The sequence below is a fragment of the Neomonachus schauinslandi genome, chromosome 6, assembly GCF_002201575.2.
Source record: "Neomonachus schauinslandi chromosome 6, ASM220157v2, whole genome shotgun sequence".
In the NCBI taxonomy this organism is placed as follows: Eukaryota; Metazoa; Chordata; class Mammalia; order Carnivora; family Phocidae; genus Neomonachus; species Neomonachus schauinslandi.
The window spans coordinates 23,498,145-23,523,882 of record NC_058408.1 but is presented as its reverse complement, the minus strand read 5'-3'; the positions used below and the strand labels follow the sequence as shown (position 1 = coordinate 23,523,882).

Sequence of the window (25,738 nt, the reverse complement as noted above, 5' to 3'; positions counted from 1 at the left end):
AAGTGTCTACATCATTTGTTAGGTCTAGGATTAGGGCACTGTTTCTATTTTCGAGATACTTAGCAAATAAAACTTTAAATAACAGGATGATGACAATCATTAGTATGAGATCTTAAAACCATTTTTTCTATTCCTGAGGTAAGTTTTTATTTCAAAGCTATATGTATATGTTGGACCTCAAAATTAAAATTTTACAATTATTATAAAATTAGCAAGTAGTATAAAAGAAATCACTTTTTTATATGCATTTCAAGGTAGATGAGGGAAAGTTATATCATCAGACCATTTTGTTCTATGAGAGAGTTTGTATTTGACTTGGATGATCAAGGAAAATATAATCAGTGAACATAATCCCCACCTTATTTGAAGAGACAAATCTTACATTACATTTCATACCTTTTCCTAGTCCTTATTTGGTATTTTAGACAAAATGTTGATTTTCTAAGTAAATTTTACTGTGGTGGTTGTGGATATGATTATTTAAATTTAGTAAGTTAATTGATAGTTATTTAAGTGAAGTGTCAAATCAAGAAGAAAGAAAATTCTTTTTGGGGATTTGTTTTTTTTTTAATTTTTTGGGATTTAGTACTAGATGGAGTAGGTTGCTAATTGGAAAGTAGAAAATACCCTACAGTATTTTCAGGTAGATTTTACTCCCTTACTTTTAATTATGTCTCTGCTCTATTGGATAGTAAGATTTTCTGAGGAGTAATTTTCTTAAGGTTCTCAATGAAAATATTTCTATTCTATGCATTTACAAAACTTTAATTTGTGCAATGGAAAAGATGTAACAGGATTATGAATAAATTGTTTTTCTTTGGAGAAAATATGCAGCATTTTGATGAAATTAAGTAAAATACTCAAAATGACGTTAACACCAATTAATGGAACATTCATAGAACTCTTCACAAGGGTTCATTATTTTGCCATGCCCTCTTTGTCATAGGCATACAACTTTAGAACTGAATATCTAGTCTCATTTTATTGTTGTAGAAATGATAAAAATGAGGCTCATCAACACTAACATACATCATTAATTATACTGGTTAAATTGCACTGTTCAAGTCCTAGTAAATATTACTTATTGGCATACAATATTGCCCTAGTGAACAACTTGCACTTGATATAAGTTCAAAAAACATTTCAACAATCCTTAAAATATGACTTTTCCCAACATACTTTAATGAATTTTGCCTTACTAAAAGAGAAAGTAATGTTTCTGAAGACATTATTACCACATAATTAAGGATTTTCCATGGATAAGATTGACCAGCAAAATTACTTCACAACTAAGTGTCATAATAAATGCTGCAGTGCACCAGAATAACTTTATTGAGCCATAATTCATATACCATACAAATCACCCATCTATAGCATATGATTTAATGTTCCTTGGCATATTCACAGACTTGTGGAAATATCACCACTATCTAACTCCTGAATCCTTTCATCACTCCATTTTATAAATCCAAAATCTGGGGCACAGCATCTAGAGCAACATGTCTGACTCAACAGTACACCTAGTTCATTCCTTTTTTTTTTTTTTAATTCTAACATTTTTAGCTGTAGAACATAATCCTCAAGATGCTCTCCTTGTAATCACAAAACACCTGCTTTGCTTTAGGCTATTCTCCTTCTAAGTAGGAAGAAGGGGAATGGCAAAGGGGCAAAGTATTGCCAGCTGGGACTATTTAAAACTTTCCATGAAGTCCAACCATTGCCTTTTAACTTCTTAAGATACAATTATATTTTGCATATTAGAATATGAACTTGATTCTAGCTATGTCTGTTAGCAATGTAAGTAATCTAAATTAAAAAAATCTGTATACACACCTATGTATATATACATATATACACACATATTTATTTAAAATTATATGTTTACTCTTTTATGATAATTAGATTATGTATCATAAGAATAAAAGATAAAGGATCTTATCTGGGGGTATATTGATTCATGCAAATAATTGTGAAAGCCTAAGTTTTATATGTGAAATACAAAGGTCATTGTTTCTTATTAGAGAGAGAGCTCAAATCTGATGATTGCCAACTTGGCACTATTAAAAAATATTAGTATATCTGTAGTATAGTTGTTAATTATTAATACTTTTTGATAGTTGGCCCTTTACCTGAATTTTAATGTATTATCAGTGAGCCAAAACCAAACATATTATTATAAAATACGTGATTCAGAAAATTCTCTCATTAAAGTAGCAACTAAAATTGGACTTTCTGGGAACTGCATAACCTAATCACAACTAAAATTCCCTCTGTTTGGTAGTGTTCATGCTGTAAATGGGACTCATAAATTTAGGGAGGAAATGTGACAGAGATAAAAGACCACCCATTCTGGCAGCTTGAAATGGTTGACTCACTAACTGGCAAAGTTAACTAACACTGAGCCAGTTACATATTCCATTTCATTCTCAATCATTTTATATGGAAAATTTGAGATAATAATTTTCTCATCCATTACTTTATTCATTTATTTGACAATTATTTATTTAATGCTTACCCCGTGACAAAACCATTCCAGGTGTTGTGGTTTCAACAAGGAAACCAATAGAAAAATTCCAGCTGTCCTGAAGCTTTTATTACAATTGGGGAGACAGATCAAAAATAAATAAGTAAAATATATCTCAGATAGACACACATCTGATGATCTGAGAAACGGCAGATAGGCCAGTGTAGCTAGAATGGAAGGACGAGAAAGGGAGTAAAAGCTGAGATCTGACAGGGAAACAATGGTCTTCTAGGCCATTAGAAGGGCAGTGCCCATCACTCTCAAATTAAAAATCACTGAAAGATTCTGAGCTGAAGAGGGATAATGTTTGAATAAGAGTAACAAACACATTGGCTTCTTCGTTGAGCAAAAGCAATTAAGAGATTATGGGACTAATCTAAACCAGAGAAGTTAAGCCTTGTCTTGGGCAGAGGCACAAGAATGGAAGTGATTAGAAGTGCTCAGATTCTAGATGTATTTTGAAGGTTTTGTTGTCAGGAATTGTTGATTAGATGTGGGGTGGAACAGAAGAAGAGTCTAGCATTACTGCAAATTTTTGGACAGAGTTACCAGAAGAATATAATGGTGATTTACCACAATGAAGAAGACCGGGGAAGATCAGAATTTTTATTTTGAACATAATTTAAGGTACTTGTTAGACTCCCAAAATTATGTCTAATATACAGTCTGGAGCTTAGCTACACTGATGATAGAAATTTGGCTGTCATCTGCATATGGAACACTTGAAACCATGAAAGTGGATGAAGTCACTTCACAGGTTGGTTTTGAGGATTATGTACAGCCGTACCAGACCATAGTAGGTAGGTACTCTTTAGTTCTCTCATTGGCTCTATTTATGTGTATCAAGTGAGTCAGATTCTATATGCATCAAAATCATTTTTTTAAATTTGCTGTCAGAGACACTTTGAGGGTAGAGGAGAGATGCTTTAAAGACAAATGCAGGTCACCCACCATATATGTATTTGTGATGGAGAAGACTCAGGCCATGCACACATGTGATTTATATTTAAATTAGAATATGTTCGTAACTTCATTTGGATATTTTTTGGAACAAAGAATGACATGAATGAACAAATATATACCAGAATGCTTCCAAGCAATAAACAGTGAAGGTATATATCTTGCCATGACCAATCTTTCAAATCACTGTCTTAAGTATTACAGAGATTAGGATTAAATATATTTTGGAAAGGATGACTCAAGTATGTACAATGTCAGGCATTTTACTCTCCAGCAGTATATTATTTAGTCATGGAAGATTTCACAGGAGAAAGCCAAGTAGAGTTATAGGAGGTATAAAATTATTTTGTCTTCTTAAAAGATACAAGTTTTGAGATGCCTCGGTTGGTTAACGTCTGCCTTCGGCTCAGGTCATGATCTCAGGGTCCTGGGATCGAGTCTCACATCAGGTTCCTTAATCAGCAGGGAACCTGCTTCTCCCTCTGTGTGCCACTGCCCCCTGCTTGTGTGCTCGCTCTCTCTCTCTGACAAATAAATAAATGAAATCTTAAAAAAAAAAAAGGATACAAGTTTTCAGTGACCTTTTCAAAGTTTGTTTGAAATAAAAAATAATTTAAATAAGAAAATTATTAAATGCAGTAAAATTATTTTTAAAATGTAGAAGACATAAAGATAAAGACATATATCAGAGAAAATGGTTAAGTTATATAAATGTAAGCAGGTAACAGTTGCTGGCAGTTTCACATTTCACAATATATTATTACAATATATTGCAATAATTTTCTTTTGATTTACATGGCCACAAAAAAGGAGGCTTCAAATAGAAATCAATTCATATATGATATAAATATGTATCTTAAGTATTTTGGATGAGTGAAAAGATGTAAGAATTCTAATGCTACATTCCATAAATACATATTAGAAGTAAGGGGAAAGCAAAGTTGCTTTTATATTTTAGTAAAATCAATTTCAAAAAGTTGCAGTTTTGTAAGTATGTTCCTCAGGGGTGGTTATTTCATAAGAAGCCCTCCATTAAGTTACCAGGGTGAGTGTGTTATTTTCATCAATGGGATCTGGAAACTGCAGATTTGGGTATTGCTGCAATGCTTTTTGTAAAATGAAAATTTAACACTATTAAGTTTTGTCTGTTGTTTTCAATGTAATTGGTCTCTTTTAAAGTAGAAGAACACCTTCATTTGTGGTTATTTCCTTAGCTTGCAAAATTTTATCATACCTCTAACCACATGCAAAGTGTTTGTAAAATTGTAGAAAGATAGTCTTGTTCAAATTTCTATCATGACCATTATAATTGTGTACATTTAAATTTAAGTGAAATTTAGGTTTTCTCAAATAACTGTTTCACCAGAGGTTGCTTAATAGTTTTGGGAAATCTTCAACCATAGTAGAAACACATTAAGTCAAATGCACTGTAATTAATTTTTTTGTGTGGTATATAAATAGTGGTTCTATTATTTCATATCATTGCCAAATTTGTGTTCCAAGGCACAATTAATAATGCTTTTGGATGGAAGTTAATAATTTTCCTAAAAAGTAAAATTATGTACTCAAGTAAGGTTGGGAAATGATGGATAACACATTACATTTTTAATGGCTTATTTTTTAGTTTTTTATTTGAACCAAATTTAGACTCACAGAAAATTTACAAAAATAATACAGGGAGCTCCTACATACCCTTCCCATATAAACTTCCCTTAATGTTTATATCTTACAGCATCATAGCACAGTTATCAAAATGACAAATTAACATTGGTACAACACAATTGACTAAATTATTGGCCTAAATGAATTTCACCAGTTTTATCATTAATATCCCTTTTCTGTTCAAGGATCTTCTCCAAGATCCTGCATTGCATTTAGTTGTTATTTCTCCTAAGCCTCCTCCAATCGGTGAGAGTTCCTGTGGGTAAGATTGGAAATCAGTATAAACTCATGACTTTTAATGCATATATATCAAAGATAGACACAAATTTAGATCTGTGTCTGTATGGGCCTGTAAGTATATACAAATATAATTCCTAGCTCTGTTTACTGAGAGAGCAATGACAGCTCAGTAGCACTTAGCACATTTAATGCTCACATCTTGGTTACTAAACACAATTCTCTAATAAAAACATCCAGGGCTCCTTGGGGTATTGGGTGAATCCAGGATACAGGCAGGGAATGTGTAAGAAGAGTCTGGAAAAATCTCGTGGTGCCAGAAAGTAAGGAGTTGCTCTGAAGAGTGGGGTTTTGTCAAAATGACACAATAAATAACCTGAAGGAGTTCCTAACAAGCTAAGATGGGACAATTTGAGAAACAAAATAAATAATGATCACATTCAATTTTAACATAAAATCAAGTAAATACACTGATGTAAGTAACCAATGAATAAATAAATAAGTGGGGAAGAAGCCTAGCTCTTTCTTACCAAAGAATTCCAACTAATAATGTGGAAGGAAAGAGAGAAATAGGAAGTCATCATTAGGCAAGCAGTTGTGGTAGACACGATCCTCCAAGGGGTGCTAGTATTAGCAGGTGAATGTTTAAGGAGAGCCAGGATCATTGTGTGGTCTCAACATGTCTGTCTATAATATTTAATAACTATGAAAGGAAAAATTATAATTTTATAGTGAAGTAACCTGACAGACACGGTCTTAATCAAGAGACAAAGGAAAACATCACCAATAAAAAGAGATCTCAACATCATGTAATCCCTATGATGTGCTAAGAAGTACATGACAAAAAAAAAAAAAAGAAGTACATGACATAATTTCTTTGGTATTCTTGACAATATTTTCTGATTATGAGGAAACACCTAGACACACCAGTATTGAGAACATCCTACAAAATAACTGACCAGTACTCTTCCAGATGCCAAGGTGGTGAAAGACAAGGAAAGCCTGAGGAATTAAATATTTATTTTTAAACATTTTAGTCAGCTTTATTTGAGAGTGATTTAAATATTTTAAATAGTATTTTGACTGGAGGAATTCTCCAAACAAAATCATCAGGAAAAAAGTATATCTGGAGAAAACAAAGAGCAAGATACGACAATATTTTGTTATATCTTTTTTTTTTAAAGTAAGTTCTTCACCCCAAGGTGTGGGGCTGGAACTCGTGACCCTAAAATCAAGAGTGGCATGCTCTACCTCCTGTGCCAGCCAGGCGCCCATTTTATTGTATCTTTGAACCTAAGCAGAACTATAGGGATCTGCGCTAGACCATGTGGAAGGCTTCATTGTTTCTCTGATCTCAGATGAAAATTAACCATGAGACTTCCCTTGTCTATTATATTCCAACATCCGGGGAGTCCCTATTTTAAACACTATGAGGAGGGAAAAGGAAAATCGAATGTCTTTTACCATCTCCAGAAAAAGGACCAAAACAAGGGAGGGAAACATGGGACAGAGGTAGAGATGAGAAGGGTTGGAGAGTTTTTCTCCTTTATAATATTGAGCTGGTCACAGAGGGCCCAGGGAATCAGTTGCCATGAGAAAGGAAGAGAAAGTTTCTTAAAAGTAACAGATTAGGGGCGCCTGGGTGATGCAGTGGGTTAAGTGCTGGGCTGTTGGTTTTAGCTCAGGTCGTGATGTCAGGTTTATGAGATGGAGCCCAGTGTGTGACTTTGTGCTCAAGGCAGAGCCTGCTTCAGACTCTCTGTCCGTCTCCCTCTCCCCTCTGCACTTGTGTGCTCTCTCTCTAAAAAAAAAAAAAGTAACAGATTATAATTACCCCCTTGACTGAAAGAAAGGAAAATGGAAAAAAAAAATGTGTGTGGGGTGGCAGGGCAAGCTCAAGTGAATTACCTTTAGTTCTCTTGGAAGTTTCCCATTCCAAAACTGTGACAGAAGATTACATTTTGTCATCTGGCGATCTAATCCAGTCACTCTCTTCCCATATGAAGCTAAAAGTAAAAATAAAAGTGTCCACGAGAATGAGAGGCACTTGGTTTTCCTTTAGAGTAAAACGTAATTGTTTTTTTCAGTTCTAATGTTTGATTGCTGCATTTCAAGTAATTGTCACTTGTAGTATAAATTTTGAACTTTATTTGATAAAACTTTCCTAAATCTGAGCCTCTATTTCCATTAATAGATAGATGTATATGCTTTTCAGTGCTTTCAGTCAGAGTTGAGAATATTAACAGGCTTTTTTTTTTTTTCCCTCCCACCATACTTCAAATCTCTTTCCCATCCCTAATGCCTCACACCATTAGCAACCTGGTAACTTACTGCTGCTCGGACTTCCAGAAAAAAAGGAAGGTCATAAAAAGGGCTTTTACATATTTCCTTCCCATATCCTTCTCTTCTTTTCCACTACAGAGTGTGAATTTCACTGCATCTATAAACTACATAATAATTCTTACTTTTTCTTCTAAAATCTCCCACCTCACACTACCCTGGTGTAAAGGGCTTAGATTTTCCTGGCCATTGTATTAGTTTGCTAGGGCTGCCATAACAAAGAAACTGGGTGGCTTAAATAATAAAAATTTAATTTCTCACAGTCCTGGAGGTTGGAAGCCCAGTGTCAAGGTATTGGCAGGTTTGGTTTCTCCTGAGGCCTCTATCCTAGCTTGCAGATGGCCATCTTCTGTTTCTGTCCTCACATGATCTTTCCTATGTCTCTCCTGTCTCTTATGAAGACAACAGATTGGACTAGGGCTCACACTAACAGCCTTGTTTCAACTTCACTTTTTTTTTTTTAAGATTTATTTATTTATTTGAGAGAGAGAGAGAAAGGAGGGGCGGAGGGAGAAGGAGAGAGAAAATCTCAAGCAGACTCATGCTGAGCATGAAACCGGATGTGGGGCTTGATCTCACAACCCTGAGATCATGACCTGAGCCAAAACCAAGAGTCAGATGTTCCCCCAGCTGAGCCACCCAGACGCCCCCAACTTAATCACTTTTTTAAAGTCTCTGTCTCCAAATACAGTCACATTCTGAAGTGCTAGGGGTTAGGACTTCAACATATGGTTTTGGGAGGGGATAAAATTCATCCATAACAGCTGTAAAATTGGGGGACACCATAGGTTTTATTGAAATACATCTATAAGTTATAATTGTTTCCACTATCAAACAGTTCTGCTGGTTCTGTGGAAGCCTGCTTCTTTGACCATGGAAATTGAGAGAGATGGTGTTGTCTGTATACCCCAATGGTGCTTTTTCCATTTCTCCCATGACAAAACATTTTTGAAAAAGGACTACAATACTGGAGGTCTGAATGGAGGTAATCACAAGAGAGGGAAATGATGCACCTCTGAAGGTTACTTTTATTTTTCTTTTATATAAGTTATATGTACTGAAAATCTCCATGGAAGTGCATTTTATTTGGTGTCTCTAAAATCTGTTTGATTACCTGAGAAATGTTTTCCTAAGCCCACCTATTAAAAGATCAACTGGAACAGTATTTTATTAAACATAGTTTGAGATATCTGGATATTGCTCTCGTCTGTCAATCCTCTGTTTGAAAAGCCTTAAATAGCTAATCATTCATTATCAAATTAGATTCAAATATGTCCATTTAATTTAAGGCCCTCTACACTCTAGTCCTAATTTATTTTTAGATCTTCATCTCCCATGATTCTCTTATATATATATCGTGTCCTCCAAATAACATGATCCTAAATATACTTTGTGGTTTCCACATCTTTTTTTAAAATGTTGTTCCCATTGCCTTGAATTCATTTCTTCTGGCTTTCTAGAGGACTTTGCTAAATCAAAAATTCTATCTCCTCATGAATATTTTTAAACTCCCCAATTTAATGTGATTTCTATGAACTTGTATAGAATTTTAATATATTCTGCCAAAGTATGTATTTTTTAAAGATTTTATTTATTTATTTTAGAGAGAGAGTGTGTGCGCGAGTGGGGGGGGGAGAGGAGAGAGAATCTCAAGCAGACTCCATGCTCAGCCCTGACATGGGGGTTCAGTCCCACGACCTCAAGATCATGACCTAAGCTGAAACCAAGAATTGGACGCTTAACAAACATCCACCCAGAGCCACCCAGGCACCTCTGTTTTTGTTTTTTTGCTTTTTCTTTTAATGTATTTATTTTTTCTTGCTTAGTAAGCTGTAATTTCATTCAAGGTAGAAAACTTGTTGTACTCATACCTTCACAGCATGGATGCTCAACAAATACTAGTTAAATAAATGAAGTAAAGAGTGCACTAAAGATGATTCACTGAAGCCCTTGCTTCAAACTAGTTTAAGAACCATATGCCTTTATCTGCTCTCCTTCATGAGACTCCATTGAAATGATGACAGAGGAAAAAATGATAAGCTTTCATTAATAAAAAAGAAGTGAAAGGCATAAGAGATTTCAATCAATTTCTGGGAGATGGAAAAAGGAATGTTTCCTGTTAAAACTCCCTCCCAGGATGTCTAGAGGGTGATGCAGCAGGACAAAATGGCATCCCCCAGTGAAGCTTTGGGCTGTAAGATTTCTAGAAAAAGAAGTCAAATTTTAATTGAATTTCTGAATACTAAACAAGTTACCCCTGTTCCATCTACCACAGTACCATTGCCCTGAAGTTAATGTTAGTCAGACATTTACCACTGGGAAAAATCTGATTTTTCCTAAACAAATTAGAAGAAAATGTCTGAATTGTATGCTAGTAGATAGTTTGGAGTTGGGGGTCAGTATTCTATAACTGGGCATTTGGTGGCTCCAGACAAAATAGCATGATCCCTTCTTACTCACCATAAGGTGTAACCTGCCACTTAACAAAACATTTACAGACAAAGGGATCCATTTAATATCCCTATATCTCATACTCAGAATTTTGAAATATGGCTCTTGCCATTTGCTGACTATCAGCATGCAGTATGAAATGAGGGAAATAAATCCAGCCAGATGGAAACAACTATCTCTATTCTCACTGGAATTGTTTTGGATCTATAGGGAAGGTTGGTTTTATACTCACTAGTAAAAAAAAAAAAATCACATTTGAAAATAGAATCAAATATATTTTTTGAAGCAAGGAGACCCTTAGTAAATGAGTAAATATTTTAAATGTACTTTTGTTACAGAAGTATAAATAATAGTTTAGAAGAATATTAAAGAATTATAAAAGGGTGATGATGGCTATTCAAAGGAATAAAGTACTGAGGATATTTTTTTATTTGTAGAATTTTAAATTTTCAGAATCTTTAACTTAGATTTCTGTTGGTTATATTTCTGAAGGATCTTATCTTCTCTGTAATAATAAGAAAAAAGCCATAATAAATAAATACACAAATCTAGAATAGCTTAAAATTATTATAATTATTATTCTAGATTTAGGAAGAACAGGAGTTATGGTGGAGAAATAGAAAGTAAAAAAGATCTTTTGAAATTGACAGAATGCTGAAATTAAAATTTAATAAAATTCAATAAACTCCTACAACTCAATAGAAAAAAAAAAAAGAAAGAAAGAAAAGAAAAAAGAACCCTGATTAAAATATTAGCAGAGGATCCGAACAGGTATTTTTCAAAGACATATAGATGGTCAACAGGTATGAAAGGGTGCTCACCATCACTAATCATCAAGGAAATAAAAATTAACCACAATGAGATTCCACCTCACACCTGTTACAATGGCTATTATCAAAAAGACAAGAAATCACAAGTGTTGGAGAGGATGTGGAGAAAAGGGAATCCTTGTATACTGAAGGTGGTAATATAAATTGGTGTAGCCACTATGAAAAACCGTACACAAGTCCCTAAAAAAATTAAAAATAGAACTACTGTATGATCCAGCCACTTCTGGGTACTTATTTGAAGGAAATGAAAACACTAACTTGAAATGATATCCTTATCCCCATGTTCACTGCAGCATTATTTACAATAGCCAGGATATGGAAACAACATAAGTGTCCATCAATAGATGAATGGATAAATAAGTTGTAGTATGTACACACACACACACACAAACAATGGAATAATATTCAGCCATAAGAAAGAATGAAATCTTGCCATTTGCAGCAAGGGTGGACCTTGAGGGCATTACCCTAAGTGGAATAAATCAGACAGAAGAAGGCAAATATCATATGATCTCACTTATATATGGAATTTCAACAAAACAAGACAAAACAAAACAGAATGCCAAGCTCATAGATACAGAGAACAGATTGGTAGTTGTCATGGTGGAGGACATGGGGTGGGCAAATGGGTGAAAGGGGTCAAGGATACAAACTTACAGTTATAAGATAAATGTCATGGGTATGTAATATACAGCATGGTGACTATAGTTAATAATACTGTATTGCATATTTGAAAATTGCTGAGAAAGTAGATATTAGAAGTCCTCATCCCAAGGTAAATAAACATAACTATGTATGAGGATGGATACCAGACTTTTTGTGGTGATCATTGTGCAATATATACACATATAAAATCATTATGTTATATACCTAAATCTAGTATAATGTTATATGTCAATTATACCTCAATAAAGATTTTTCAAAAAAAGTTTTGAAAGATAATATCATAGAAATCCTGAGGATTTCAGATAAAAGTACAGAGATAGAATGTGTAAGAAAAAGATTTGCAATACAGGAGATCAATCCAAGAGAAATAATGTCTGATTTAGTGGGACTTCCAGATAACATAGAGAAAATAGAATATAAGAAATTAAAACAGAATAAGGGAGATTCAAATCTTTAAATTGACAGGGTCTCTTGCTTGTAAACGATAATGAATGAAAAAGAATTATACCTAGATGCATAGCCTTGCCAACTTACACAACAATAATGGTGAAGAAAAATTTCTTAAAACTTGTTCAAAAAACTTGTTCAATACTGAAAAAAACCTCAGTATTGACTAGGATTCTTAACTTTAGACAAGAGTATCCATTTAACAAGTTTAATCGTAAAGAGAAGTATAAAGGAATATGGATAACGCAGAGCAAGAAAGTTAGCCTCAATCGAGACTGAACTTGTATGAACAATCTCCACTGCCACACCACGCAACGAACCAGATAAAAATCTTGGAACCGTACTACCTCCGCAACAGAATGTCTGCCTGTTTCTTCATTTAACTCACTTTCAAAGTAACTAGTAGATCTGAGGTTGCAAACCTAACAACCTATGGACCAAAGTATGCTAGCAGATAAGTTTTACTTGGCTACCAGCCTGATGTAAATATGTTTTCTTTTGAATTGTTTTCTTTGAATTTGCCTTTTTCAGACATGTAACAGCCAGCTCACCAAAAGCCTGAACACTCCCCATTGTCTCACGTCTGGCCTGATGCACATATTTACTTTACAAACCTTGCTCTGAGGACATTGAAGTTACAGAACAACTCTGAAAGAGGAATTCCAAAGATGAATTAAAAATGGCAGTATGATTATATGAACAGTCCCTATGGGCAGTCTGTTGTGAGATAATTCTTTCCTCTCATACTTCAGAGAAGGCAGTCCATAGATAATGCCTACAATGATACATAGTAATAAATCTTGGTAACATTGTCATTAAGAAGTACTCAAAACTGCATTAAGCTGAAGATTTGGAAGCTTTTTTGTGGGTGTCAAAATTTAAAGTTTGGATGAAATAATATGCTAAAAATAGCACTGAGTAGAGTTAAAATAATGTTATGTTTGGGCTGTTAATTAATTTCATAAATAATAATCACATGCATCCACACAGTATAAGGCACTGTGTTAGGAGTTTGGGACATGCAAAACATGAATGCATTCTGATCACAAAAGACCAATACTCAATACAGGGCAGGACACAATGTAAACATGGCCTGATTTGGAACATATTATAAATTTCACCTAGTAGATTTATTTTATTAGTAAAATACCTTTTGTCTATGGTAGGATTAGCTTGCATACCTTGAGAATAAATTAAATGACAACATGGGGAGACAGTAAACAAATCTCCTAGTTACAAATAATTTTATAAGGGCAAAAAAATACTCAAATGATAAAATGTAAATAACAATAATAGGAGCTTCTATAACTCCTATCTTCCAAAATATTAATACTTATGGTATATAATTTTCCTGGGAAATTCACAGTGGTGGTCTAAACTAAAGGGATAGATAGAGTGGTGCTATATAAATGTATAAGGGCACAAAGCACTTGAACTAAAGCTAAATGTATGGTCTTCGGTAAGCAAGCAGGCTGTGTTCTGAGAGAGAAAGAGGCAAGTACATTTTAGTTATGGATTTTTATTGATTAATGCTGAAGTAGAACAGTTTAAAATCAGTAGGCTATGATTTACTTAGTAGTGGACTTAAAGACAGAATGACATTCATTATGACAGCGGAATTTACTTTTTCACCTGACAATTTAAAAAGTAGATGAACAATCTAGGGTTATCTGGGAGGTGAAGCTGGTTAAGCGTCCCACTCTTGGTTTCAGCTCAGGTCATGATCTCAGGGTCGCGGGGCCATGGGATCAAGCCCCTGCATCAGGCTCCACGCTCAGTGCTGAGTCAGCGTGGACTCTGTTCTGCTGCCCCTTCACTCCCCCACCCCCGGTCTCTCTCTGTCACTCTCACTCTCTCTCAAATAAAATAAATAAATCTTTAAAAAAAAGTAGATGAAAAATCTTCACAGAATTTTTTGGTGTGTGATAATTAGGCAGGGTCTTGAATTAAGTGAACACTTTGAAAATTACATTGGAGTTTTTGAAAGACTAAGGAGAGTGAATTTTGACCACCTTCAAGTACATACCGTCAGTCTTTCAGATTTAACAGTTGAACTCTTTCATTTCTTCATGACAGAGATTCCTTTCAAAAGATTGTTCCATGTTTAAGTTCACTATTAATAATGTTTGAAAGCAATATGGCATCTTTGTATTTTCTCCACTTCAACAACAATTTTTTCTTGTCCTGAGAATGGCGAACAGCTTTCCAGTTCCATCTAGTGGTAGAAAATTGATTAGCATACACTATCTTGATTTAATCTTAGAACTCATTTGTTTTGATGTCTGATGACATAAAAAGCTGGGCAATTCTGCTGTTCAAGAGTAGGAATGAATAAACCTCTTCCTAGTAGACTGAGGCGTCTTAATCTTGTGTTTTATTACTTCTTCTATCTAGAGATCTCGAATACTTCTCTTCGTAGATAAAGATACCCATACTTCTATGTCAGTGAACTAGCAAGAATAAATGTTCGTCAGAGTTTTGTGTTAGCTGTTTCTTCTATAAACTCCCCTGTTTTGCAAGCGTCTGTATGCTCTAATATACCCTCTCCACCCGTAAATTACAATTACATTTCCAATGACACAGCCTACAATTTGTCAAAATCATTTCTTTGGTCTACAGTGCTAACTGTAGATTCCTGACATTGATAGTAAAAGCAAGATTGTAATATCATTTCAATAATTTGATTTCTATTATTATTTTTATTTATTTATTTTTTTTTTTAAAGATTTTATTTATTTATTTGAGAGAGAGAGAGAATGAGAGAGAACACATGAGAGGGGGGAGGGTCAGAGGGAGAAGCAGACTCCCTGCCGAGCAGGGAGCCCGATGTGGGACTCGATCCAGGGACTCCAGGATCATGACCTGAGCCGAAGGCAGTCGCTTAACCAACTGAGCCACCCAGACGCCCCAATAATTTGATTTTTAAATAATGTAACAGTTTGGGACCATTATGAATTAGTGCAATTCATGTGTGTTTGCAATAAAGCACCCTGTAAAGAATATAAACAACTATGTGCAACCAAGTAGACATTAAATTGGGGAAACACAAGTGTGTAGAATTAAACAAAGTGTATTAATTTTAATTAGATTTAAACCTTTGAGTTTTAAATCTACTTTTAATCAATATAATGAGGTAATAAATACCTATTCTTCTTTAAAATGAAGCATCAATAAGTAAATTTTATTTTATTTAACATTTCAAGTATAAATCTAAATGACATCCTTTTCCTAAGGCAGAAATTTCCACCTAGATATATGGTGGAAATACATCTTTTTATTTTATTACATAGCAAAGAACGGATTTTATATCAGAAATCCTTGTGACGAGGTGCTCTTTATTCTTACTGATGAGAAAATAATTTAGTTTTGTAATAAAAATAAGTATAAAAACAACTAATTTGGTAATCTGTGTCAATTTTGGTGAATCTGAAACTGATCATTTCCTGTATATTTAACTACATTATTCAGGATTGAAGAGAACAAAATATACCAGCAAAACTAAATCCAATGATTAAAATACAGAGGTGTTTAAGACAACAAACATAATATTGTGAAAAAGGTGGATTCCTACTAATGATTACATTTTATATCCTTGAAGGCAGTGCTTTGTAATACCATGCTTACTCTTGAGTTTACCTGTAGTTTGGTGGCATCCTTGTATGCATACAGAAAATATAAAAGTAAAATAAAATTTTATTTTCTAGAAGTTATTAGTATGAGTTTTCAAAAAAAAAATAAAAACACCGTACATCTTTACAAAAAATAGGAATTTGTCAGTAGAATAAGGTTTTATGCTGTTTTTGTTCATATTTTGTTGTTATTGTTTTGTTTTGTTTTCAGAACACTTTTTTCACTATGTAAAATTTATTTTTATTTTGTTATAAAAAGTGTATAACACCGGTACCTACTCTTAAATCAGTTAATTTATGAAACCATTCTCTTTTGTAGAACACACATTGGCATCGAAACAGTTAAAGAAATGTAATGCTATCTACAAAAAATTAGGGTTTTTTTTAAGATTTTATTTATTTATTTGAGAGAGAGAGAATGAGAGACAGAGAGCATGAGAGGGAGGAGGGTCAGAGGGAGAAGCAGACTCCCCGCCGAGCAGGGAGCCCGATGCGGGACTCGATCCTGGGATTCCAGGATCATGACCTGAGCCGAAGGCAGTCGCCCAACCAACTGAGCCACCCAGGCACCCCAAAAAATTAGTTTTGATTTGTTATATTCCCCCCATATTTTGAGATGGCACACATAAAAGAAAATTAAAATTTTCAAACATTTTATATTTAGCAATTGAAAAAAAAAGTACACTGTTTCCCTGCTATGGTCTTTATAGAAAAGATTTAACGTTTTAAGAAAAGAAAAAAAAGGTACTAAGATAACCATGCTGTAATCTTTTAACAGCATTTTTATATAGAGCAATTTGAACTGGCATGCAAGCAACTTCTCTTGTTGTCACATACCTGTATTCAGAGAAAATTACACCCATTTTATAGAAAAATCCCAATACATATACTGCAATAAGCTTAAAGCATTGTTAAAAAGACCAGGGTGAATGGCACACAAAACTGCTTCTTTATAAATTAACTGAATTCCTGATCATTAAGTAGGCACAATGAGATCCAGTCCTTAGGGCTTTGCTTTCTAGAAGAATACCTTTAAGTAATTTTTAAAAACCTTAGCATCAGGCTGCTGAAGAGCTTGACAAAACTCCTGAATTATTTCTGGAGCTACTTGCAAGAAAGGCAGGTATTCTTGTTGAAGATACTAGGACACTTTTTTTAAAAGATTATTTATTTATTTATTTGAGAGAGAGAGAGAGCATGTGTGAGTGGGGGTGGGGGCAGAGGAAGAGAATCTCAAACAGACTCCCTGCTGAGCATGGAGCCTAACGTGGGGCTTGATCTTACCTTGACCTGAGCCAAAAGCAAGTTGGCCGCTCAACCAACTGAGCCACTCAGGCTCCCCTTGTTCTGCTTTTTTAATGCAAACGATATTACTGAGCAGAGTAGTTCAGCACATTACTGAACTAGAAAGAGAGTATGTACTGTAATACAATTTCAACTTATTGTATCTGGAACAGGAAATTCCAGTTAAATCCTTTTTTCTTCTCTCTTTGTGAAAATTTGATGTGGGGAAACTTTTAAAAAACAGGACTAAGTAATAAGATTCTTTTACTGTATTTAGAAGCGTGTATTAAAATACATTTCTGCAAAGAGCAGACCCAAGTACCTACTCACTAACAGTCCTCCTTCCACTCGGTTGATCGTGTTGAAGCACAGGAGATTGGTATGTGAGTTAATTTGCTTTCTGGCAGTAAATACCCATTTTCCTTAAAGGTGTAATCATAGATTAATGAGGAATGTGCTACCTGGATTTAAAGGAAAAATAAAATCAGTTGTCAAAATTGATTTATGCACCATCAGGAAGTTAACTGGAACAAATGATATTTCTAACTTGGGAAAAATAAACAGAATAGAACAAACATACCTTTTTTTTTTTTTTTTTTTTAGCCAATACTTATTATATTGAGAGGGACTTTTCATGTCCCAGAATTGGTGGCTGTAACTTAAAATTGAGGACAAAGAAGAGTCAAGTATCCCATTGTATATTCTCCTCCCCTTTCCATAGAAAGAGAAGATCAGAAAGGGTATGGATAGAGTAGCACAGTGCTCTTGCACCTACCCCCAACCACGTGAGGGGAAGTACAAAAGAATTACCTATTACTTGTGGAGAATAGGAGATTCTGCAGGAAGCAGGAACTAGCATCTTGTTCCCTAGTTAGCCTTTTGCTTATGTAGTTTCCTGTGATTATTTGAACATGAGGAAAAAAAAATTAAAGAAAAATGGTAGAGCTAGAAAGCAGCCTTCAATCCCACATATGGGATTTTCCACAGAACAATTGATAGCTTAAAAAGATTTGAGCCATATTTCTGGTACCCCATCTAAGTGTGTTGGCCACAAGGTAAGGAAACTCAAGAAGCTAGACTGTAGGATATACCACTGGGGAAATAAGATGAGGGAAAGTGGAAGAGAGTTTCTTGCTTACCAGTGATCATATACCAAGGCTACCCACACTCCCCATAAAGGGTATTCACGTGTGCCTACAAGACCCCTTCATAGATGACAGTGATGGCCAGTTAGAGTTACTTTGAAGAGCAGCAACATCCCAGGAAGAATAAACCTGAGCTGGTAAGATTGGAGTTTCAAATTGGGTGGAACTGAGCTTTTTAATAACTGAACATGATTTGAAAGAAAGGGCCCGCCCAAGACATTATTATAAGACAGAAATGGGGGATTTGACAGGACATGGTTGAAGGCTACAAGCTCTTGAAGACTTTGATGTGTGGTTTGTAATTTATTTCACTAGACATTTTTTTTTTCCTTTCTCTTAAGCAATCCTCTTTCCTTCCACTTCCCTTTTTAAAAAAATTTTTCTCACTTAGACATTTGTTTAGGGTTTAAAATTCATACACAAGCTTTGTTTCCTTATAAGTTGCCCCATCAAAGTTTTTCCAAGGGTCTCATGACTATGGTTTTGGGTACATGAATTCTACAGCATGTCCCTTTATTCAGGGGAATAGACATCTCAAAAAGGTTCTTTCAAGTAGCAAACGTATACTGATATTCCATAATCCATATATTGTCTTAATAGAATATTTTATTTTCATATTCCTATTATTGTTTTCTATCTTTTTCTACTAATACCTTTATGAACTGCTGGAGCCGTCAATTATTTTGAAAATGAAGCTGGACATAAACCTATCTAGGAAGGACTGATTACCATTGAGTTTTCGGTAAAAATGGTAGAGCAGCCTTAAAAGGGTATGAAATAAACTAGACTGTACTATTTTACAGGTTCGAGTATACTTTGAGGTTGACAGTAAATGCACAAGCAAATTATTTTCCCTAAAAGTTCATTTGATTAGTGTAAACACATCTTAAATCTTCATTAAATGGCTCTTTGTAATTTTCACTAAGCTTTCCATTCTGTGCTTTTTGTCCCTACTATCTTTTGTGTTTTTACTGCTGCTGAGGTTAAATTTATTTCATGTCCATTAGCGATTGAGGAACTCAGTGATTTTTTTTTTCTAATTCTAATTCTAATGGCAAATTCATCATAGGGGAAAGTAATTGGTTAGACCTAGAAAATGATTCTGGTGAGGGAGACAGGTATTATATAATTAGGAAAGCTGAACATTTACTAATTAAGCATGAATAACATTGTTAGATTATTCTTTGTTCATTTAACCAAACATTTATTAAGCACTTACTCTGTGTCAGAATGGATGTCAGGGTCTCAAAAATATAGCGGTAAACAAGACATGATCCCTTTCCTCATGTGGCTTATTTCACTGGGGAAGCAAGACATTAAGGAGTAATTAATACAATTTAGTGTTATAGTATCATGAAAAAAGTACAGCCTTGCAAAGCTGAGAAAGTAATGAGTAAGCTGTAGGTCAAAGAATGAGTAGAGTGTAGGAGATAGAAGGAACAACATTGTGAAAAGGCCAAAGTATAAGAAAGAGTTTCTTGTTCAGGGTAAATTAAGGAGTGCTCATGGCTAGAGCACACAAGAAAAAGAAGAAGTCCTTTAAACATTTTCAACAGAAGAGTGATATGAATTGATTTGAGATTTTGAAATTCACTCTTATGACAGCACCATAAAAGCAGAACTTTTAAGATTTACTCTCTTAGTAGCTTTCAAATATATAACATAGTATTATTGACTATAGTCACCATGCTATGCATTATATTCCTAGGACTTATTTATTTTACAACTTAAAGTTTGTACTTTTTGTTCACTTTCACCCATTTCACCCACCTCCCCACCTCCCACCTCTAGCAACCACTAGTCTATTCTCTGAATCTATGAGTTCATTTTTTGTTTCTGTTTTTTTAGATTCTACATATAAATGAGATCATATGGTATTTGTCTTGGTCTGACTTATTTCACTGAGCTAATATCCTCAAGGTCCATCCATGTTGTCACAAATGGCAGGATTTCCTTTCTTATACCTGAACGGTAATTCATTATATTATTTACACCACATTTTCTTTATTCATTCATCCATCTATGAATACTTAAGTTGTTTCTATGTCTTGGTACAGATATCTTTTTGATATTAGAAATATCATTAGATATTAGAATATGTTATGTTCTATATAATTAGAAATATTTCATACATTTGCACGTTATAAGAATATTATCATGAACATACATGTACCTAGCATTTCAGATTTAAAAAATAAACATTCCACATGTTTCTGAAGCCCACGCATACTATCTCTGATTTTCCAGGACCTAGTTAGCTACAATGACAAATCTAAAATCACTTCTTTTATTTAACATTTTTATATTTGAGATTTCTCCATGATGTTTTATAAGCAGTAGTACTTAATTTTCACTGTTGTCTGTATGGATTTTATTTATTTATTTATTTATCCATCCATATTTCTGAAGGACTTGGATACTTAAGATTTTTATACTTCTTTTCTCTTACATTAGCAAATCCTTTCTGTTCTACATTCAGGACCGAGTCTAGTCTGGTCCAAACTATCATCATCTAGTGGATCATTGCAGTAACCTCCTCATTGGTCATTACCCTTTCTTCAATCTTTTCTCAGCACCATGACCCAGGGGGATTTTTATAAAATTTAAGTCAGAATCTTTTGCACCCATCTTTGAAATCCTCCAGTATCTGCCAAATCATCTCAAGCACAGGTCGGAGTCATTATAAGCTTTTATAAATCTCTGTGTGACCCCTCTCCCTGCCGTACTACCTCTCTGGCCTCATCTTTTCTCCTCCCTCAACTCCAGTTAAACTGGCCTCCTTGCTTTTCCTTAGCTATACCAGTCATTCCTCTGCCTCAGGAAAGTACTTGTGGCTACTTCTGCCTGGGCCAATATTCTCCTGGGTACCCATGTGGTTGCTGCTCCATAACTCTTAAAGATTTTTACTCAAATGTCAACCTCTCAGTGATGCCTTCCTCAACCATACCATTTACATTCCAGTTCATTCCTAAAAATTATTTGCCTCTCTGATTTTTCTCCCTCTCACTTCTTTTTTTTTTTTTTAATTTATTTGAGACAGAGAGAGAGAGAGAGCAAGAGGGGAGGAGGGTCAGAGAGAGAGAGGGAGAAGCAGACTTCCCACTGAGCAAGGACCCCAGTGTGGGGCTTGCTCCCAGGACCCTGGGATCATTACCTGAGCCGAAGGCAGACACTTAACCTACTGAGCCACCCAGGTGCCTCCAGGAGTTCACTTCTAACACATAACACAGTTTGCTTCTTTTGTTTATTGTCAGTCTTCCTTCACTAGAGGCTCCAAACAAGAAAACATTTTTGTCTTGTTTGTTAACTGCCATAACTTTTGAATCTAGAGCTCTCCCTGACACAGCCTAAGTGCTTGATGAATATTTCATGTAGGGATTAATAAGTGGGAACTGGACATAGCCATTAGTATTAAATGGCATTACTCATTTCCTACATTTCTCAGACAATTAACATGAGCAAAAAGGAGAAAATTTTGTGTATTTACAATTAGCAGAAACTTAGAGATTCTTTCTTACCTATTTGGGATATTTGAAGAAAGCATAGAGAGGTCTTCTGGGGGTAGAAGCATAAAATAGCATGAGAACAAGCAAATGATTTAGGGAAATCCATCTGAAATGTCCTTGTCTAACCCTCCTTTTCTGTTCCCTTCCAAGTTACAACATTGTATTCCCATTTCAGCCCCTGGACTTAGATTTATTATTCTCTCGAATAGCTTTTAGTACCCTTGTCTGACAATGATTTGACTCCATGCTACCTTTTGGATCTCAAACAAACTCTGATGAATTCCTGGCACCTTCTCTTACATTTCCAGCACTTTAAAAGAATTCTATCTGTGCCAAGTATCATCTTGCCAAGTAGACTATGGAGCATAACAAAGATAATTTTATTTTTGTTTGCCAAAGGGAACGATTTCTCCACCAGGAAAAATTATTTTTAGGAAGTAGTAGTTAGGTAGAGGCAGATGCAGTCAGTAGTCAGAAGTGGTCTGTTTTATTTTATTTTCCTATTTCCAAAAACATATTAGCATTAAAGAAAAAAGAGTAAAGGTTTTAGAGGCATTGGTGTAGGTTGACTAGACATGTTGAAATTGGCTCCAAAATTTAGCAATGAGGAAGGTGTAACAGGAAAATAGTGGAAGCTAACATTTACTGAGTGATTACTATGATCCCAACATCTGCTAAGAGATTTTTTTGTATTACTTCATTTTATCTAACCCAGTGAGGCTGGTGCTATTTTTCACAGAAGAGGTAGAGAATCACTCAGAAGTTACTTAACAACGCAAGATTGCAGAATCAGGATTCAGATCAGGTGATCAGAATTCAGGGTCCAAGCTCTTGACTCTTTTATTTTTTAAGGTTTTATTTCTTTATTTTAGAGAGAGAGAGAGAGAGTGCTCGTAAGTTGGGGGAGAGGCAGAGGTAGAGGGAGAGAATCTCCAGCAAATCCCCTGACCCAAGCGAGGCGGGGTTCAAGGCAGGGCTCAAGTTCACGACCCTGAGATCGTGACCTGAGCTGAAATCAAGTCCAGTGTTCAACGTTCAACCAACTGAGCCACCAGGCACCCCATGGGCTCTTGACTCTTAAGCACAATTAAGAAAGAATGAAGTAAAGTGAAGCATACCTGGAAAATATATGATTTTTTAAAACTTATTGACTTTGAAAATATTAATAAATGTATTATCTCTAATAATCCTTTAGATAAAACAGGTTTTAAAATGTTTTTTTAAACCCTAAATATGATAGATATAATTTGTTATCTGCTTTTATCCATTCAGAATCTACAGACATTATGATGAAATATTTTGATATTTATATATTTAGCACTTTCCTTCTTAAAGTGTATTTCTTGTATTTATAGACCATATAAGCTTTATTCAGAAAAAGTGAAATTTACTATAAAAAATGGGAAAGAAGAACTCTTGTATATTCACAATACATTTTTCGTTCGTTGACTTTTTTATTTCTATCCAAGGCCACTGAGCAGAACATTCCAGAAAATACAAACTGTACTTTCTGAGATAAACTTACGTTCTTTTAAAAAATACTTCTGGGGATCTCATTGAAGACCCTTTTACCACGAAGAGATATTTTTTTCTTAACTGCTACACAATTGGAAGAAAGCCATTGCTATGATATGGACAGAAATTAAGAGTATATTTTCTGTGAAATCAAATTGATAAGTTGACATGTATACACTCATAAATACAAAGCAAAATCAGTTACCTACCAGGGCCAAACAGGTATCATAAATGAGATGAAGTGGGCCATATTATTTAGACTATGAAACAAGTATAATATATAGCACGTGCATGACAGGATACACATAAACAGAAATTAAAATGAAATGCTATATCTTATTGGTTCATAGGGTAAATGCGTTCATTAACTGGATTATGAAGAACTACTTTCTAGGAATCTGCCATCTTTCAAACATATATTGTGTTAGTTTCAAAATTTTTGTAGTAATTCATTGTATTTGTAAATAATATCATCATTTAGAGCACCACACATAGACTTCTTTGAACTGTGCTTACCAATTCTTCCTGTAGGGAAACCAGATTATGTATGAAAATTGTCTTTTTAACCGCATTCACTGTGTTTTCCTCTGTGTGTGTGTGTGTATGTGTGTGTGCTTGTGTTGCAGAGAAGGCCAGCAATCGCCAGAACAGTGGCAGAAGATGTACGGTAGATGCTCTGGCAATGAAGTTTACCACATTGTTTTGGAAGAAAGTACATTTTTTGCTGAGTACGAAGGAAAGAGTTTTACATATGCCTCTTTTCATGCACACAAAAAGTATGTTTCTGCTTCCAGAGTGGACTTAAAATATAAATCAATCACACCCTTTAAACACAGTTTTCTAAAATACAGCCCATATTGGTGCTCACGAGTTGCAAATTTTTAACATAATTAGTGACATTTGAACTCTGAACTTCTGTATGGTCTTTACAAGTTAGGAGTGTTAGGTATACAGTATAATTTAGTAGGAATATTGACTTTAGTAACTTTTAAGTTATCTTTAAAATATTTTAATCCATTAAGAATTCACAAATGCATGAAAATGAATCTTCTTTAGAGATCTAATTTTAAAGTGCTGATTAAAAATGTAGACAAAGTCATAATAACATTTATAAAATCTAGACCTTTAAAAAAACTTGCTTTGGCCAGAGAAATAAGTTAAAAAGTAAACAATTGTACCTTCTAATTCAAACATGGAACATAATATTTTTCCTTTTTGAAAAAAATTATTTACTAAAGAAACAATGTATGTTTATAATGAAAGTAATGTATTATCAGTATTATAAATATATTGATATAACATTTTTAAGGTTTGTATATATCTAGTATATTCCACTAATCTAATATTTAATGTATTCCACTTTAATTCTCAATACGATTCTATCCATACATATACTTTTGATGTTTAAAAAATATTTTTAAGCTAGATTTATTTGTAACACTATAAGACATATTGAAATAAAAACATTCAGGACATTTTGTGTTTGGAACATAACCTGAAAAAGTATAAAAGAAATTTTTAATATCTATTACATTTAGTCGTTGATATTCTCCCAATTGAGCTGTGCACCTATTCAGACTATTACTTTTTTTTTTTGTAAAATTCAGAGTAAACCAAATATGGTAGAAACAGAACTAAAAGAAATTTAGGGACCCTGATTTTTTCCTCATGTAACCTTGGGTAAGTTTCTTCTTTTAGGCCAATGACTTTTAAGCATTTTTGACTAAAGTCATACTGTTTTATACTTTTTGGCCAAGTGAAAATATACATTTATGGTAAGACTCAATACACACACACACAATTTATAAAAATTTTTACCCTTACTAATGATACACACCCTGATGTTTTTCATTATTTTTTTTCTGGTCTTCATTTAAAAAAAGTATATATGTCATAATCAACTAAATTGATTTCACCACACACTAAGGACATAGTTTCTTTTCCTGGAAAAACAGGAAAGTTTTGAGAGTCTTGAGAGTCTTTTTTTTTTTTTTGTCTTGAGCATCTTGAGTCTTGATCTTTCAGGATCTTTTCAAGCTTTAAAATGCTGTGATTTGGGGTTTTAATTTTCCTCTGCCTTATAATAGTTTACTAATTTTCTTACATATGCAAACTTAAAAACAAAAAACATAAGAGCTTTGCTGAATTATAATTCTTAAACTTTTATTTATTTATTTTTTTAAATTAAGGTTTGGCGTCTGTTTGATTGGTGTTCGGAGGGAAGATAATAAAAACATTTTGCTGAATCCAGGTCCTCGATATATTATGAATGCTACAGATATATGTTTTTATATTAATATTACCAAAGAAGAGAATTCAGCGTTTAAAAACCAAGACCAGCAGAAAAGAAGCAATGTACCAAGGTCATTTTATCATGGACCTTCTCGATTACCTGTACATAGCATAATTGCCAGCATGGGTAAGTATACATAAATTTGAAAATATCACTAGTTCCTTTCTTTCTTTTTCTTTTTCTTTCTTTCTTTCTTTCTTTCTTTCTTTCTTTCTTTCTTTCTTTCTTTCTTTCTTTCTTTCTTTCTTT

At 34.1% G+C, this 25,738-nt stretch overlaps 1 protein-coding gene across 3 annotated transcripts in view; it reads left to right on the top strand.

Moving 5' to 3' along the window:
- Positions 1-25,738, top strand: part of KCNT2 (potassium sodium-activated channel subfamily T member 2) — a 377,441-nt gene that overhangs the window by 250,095 nt on the left and 101,608 nt on the right. For 2 of the 3 annotated variants that reach the window (XM_021686660.1, XM_021686659.1), the window contains exons 15-16: positions 23,823-23,972; positions 25,386-25,615. In XM_021686660.1, coding sequence (XP_021542335.1) covers positions 23,823-23,972; positions 25,386-25,615 — 380 coding nt within the window. The remainder of the gene's footprint in view (positions 1-23,822; positions 23,973-25,385; positions 25,616-25,738) is intronic. The other variant, XM_021686661.1, reaches the window with a different exon arrangement.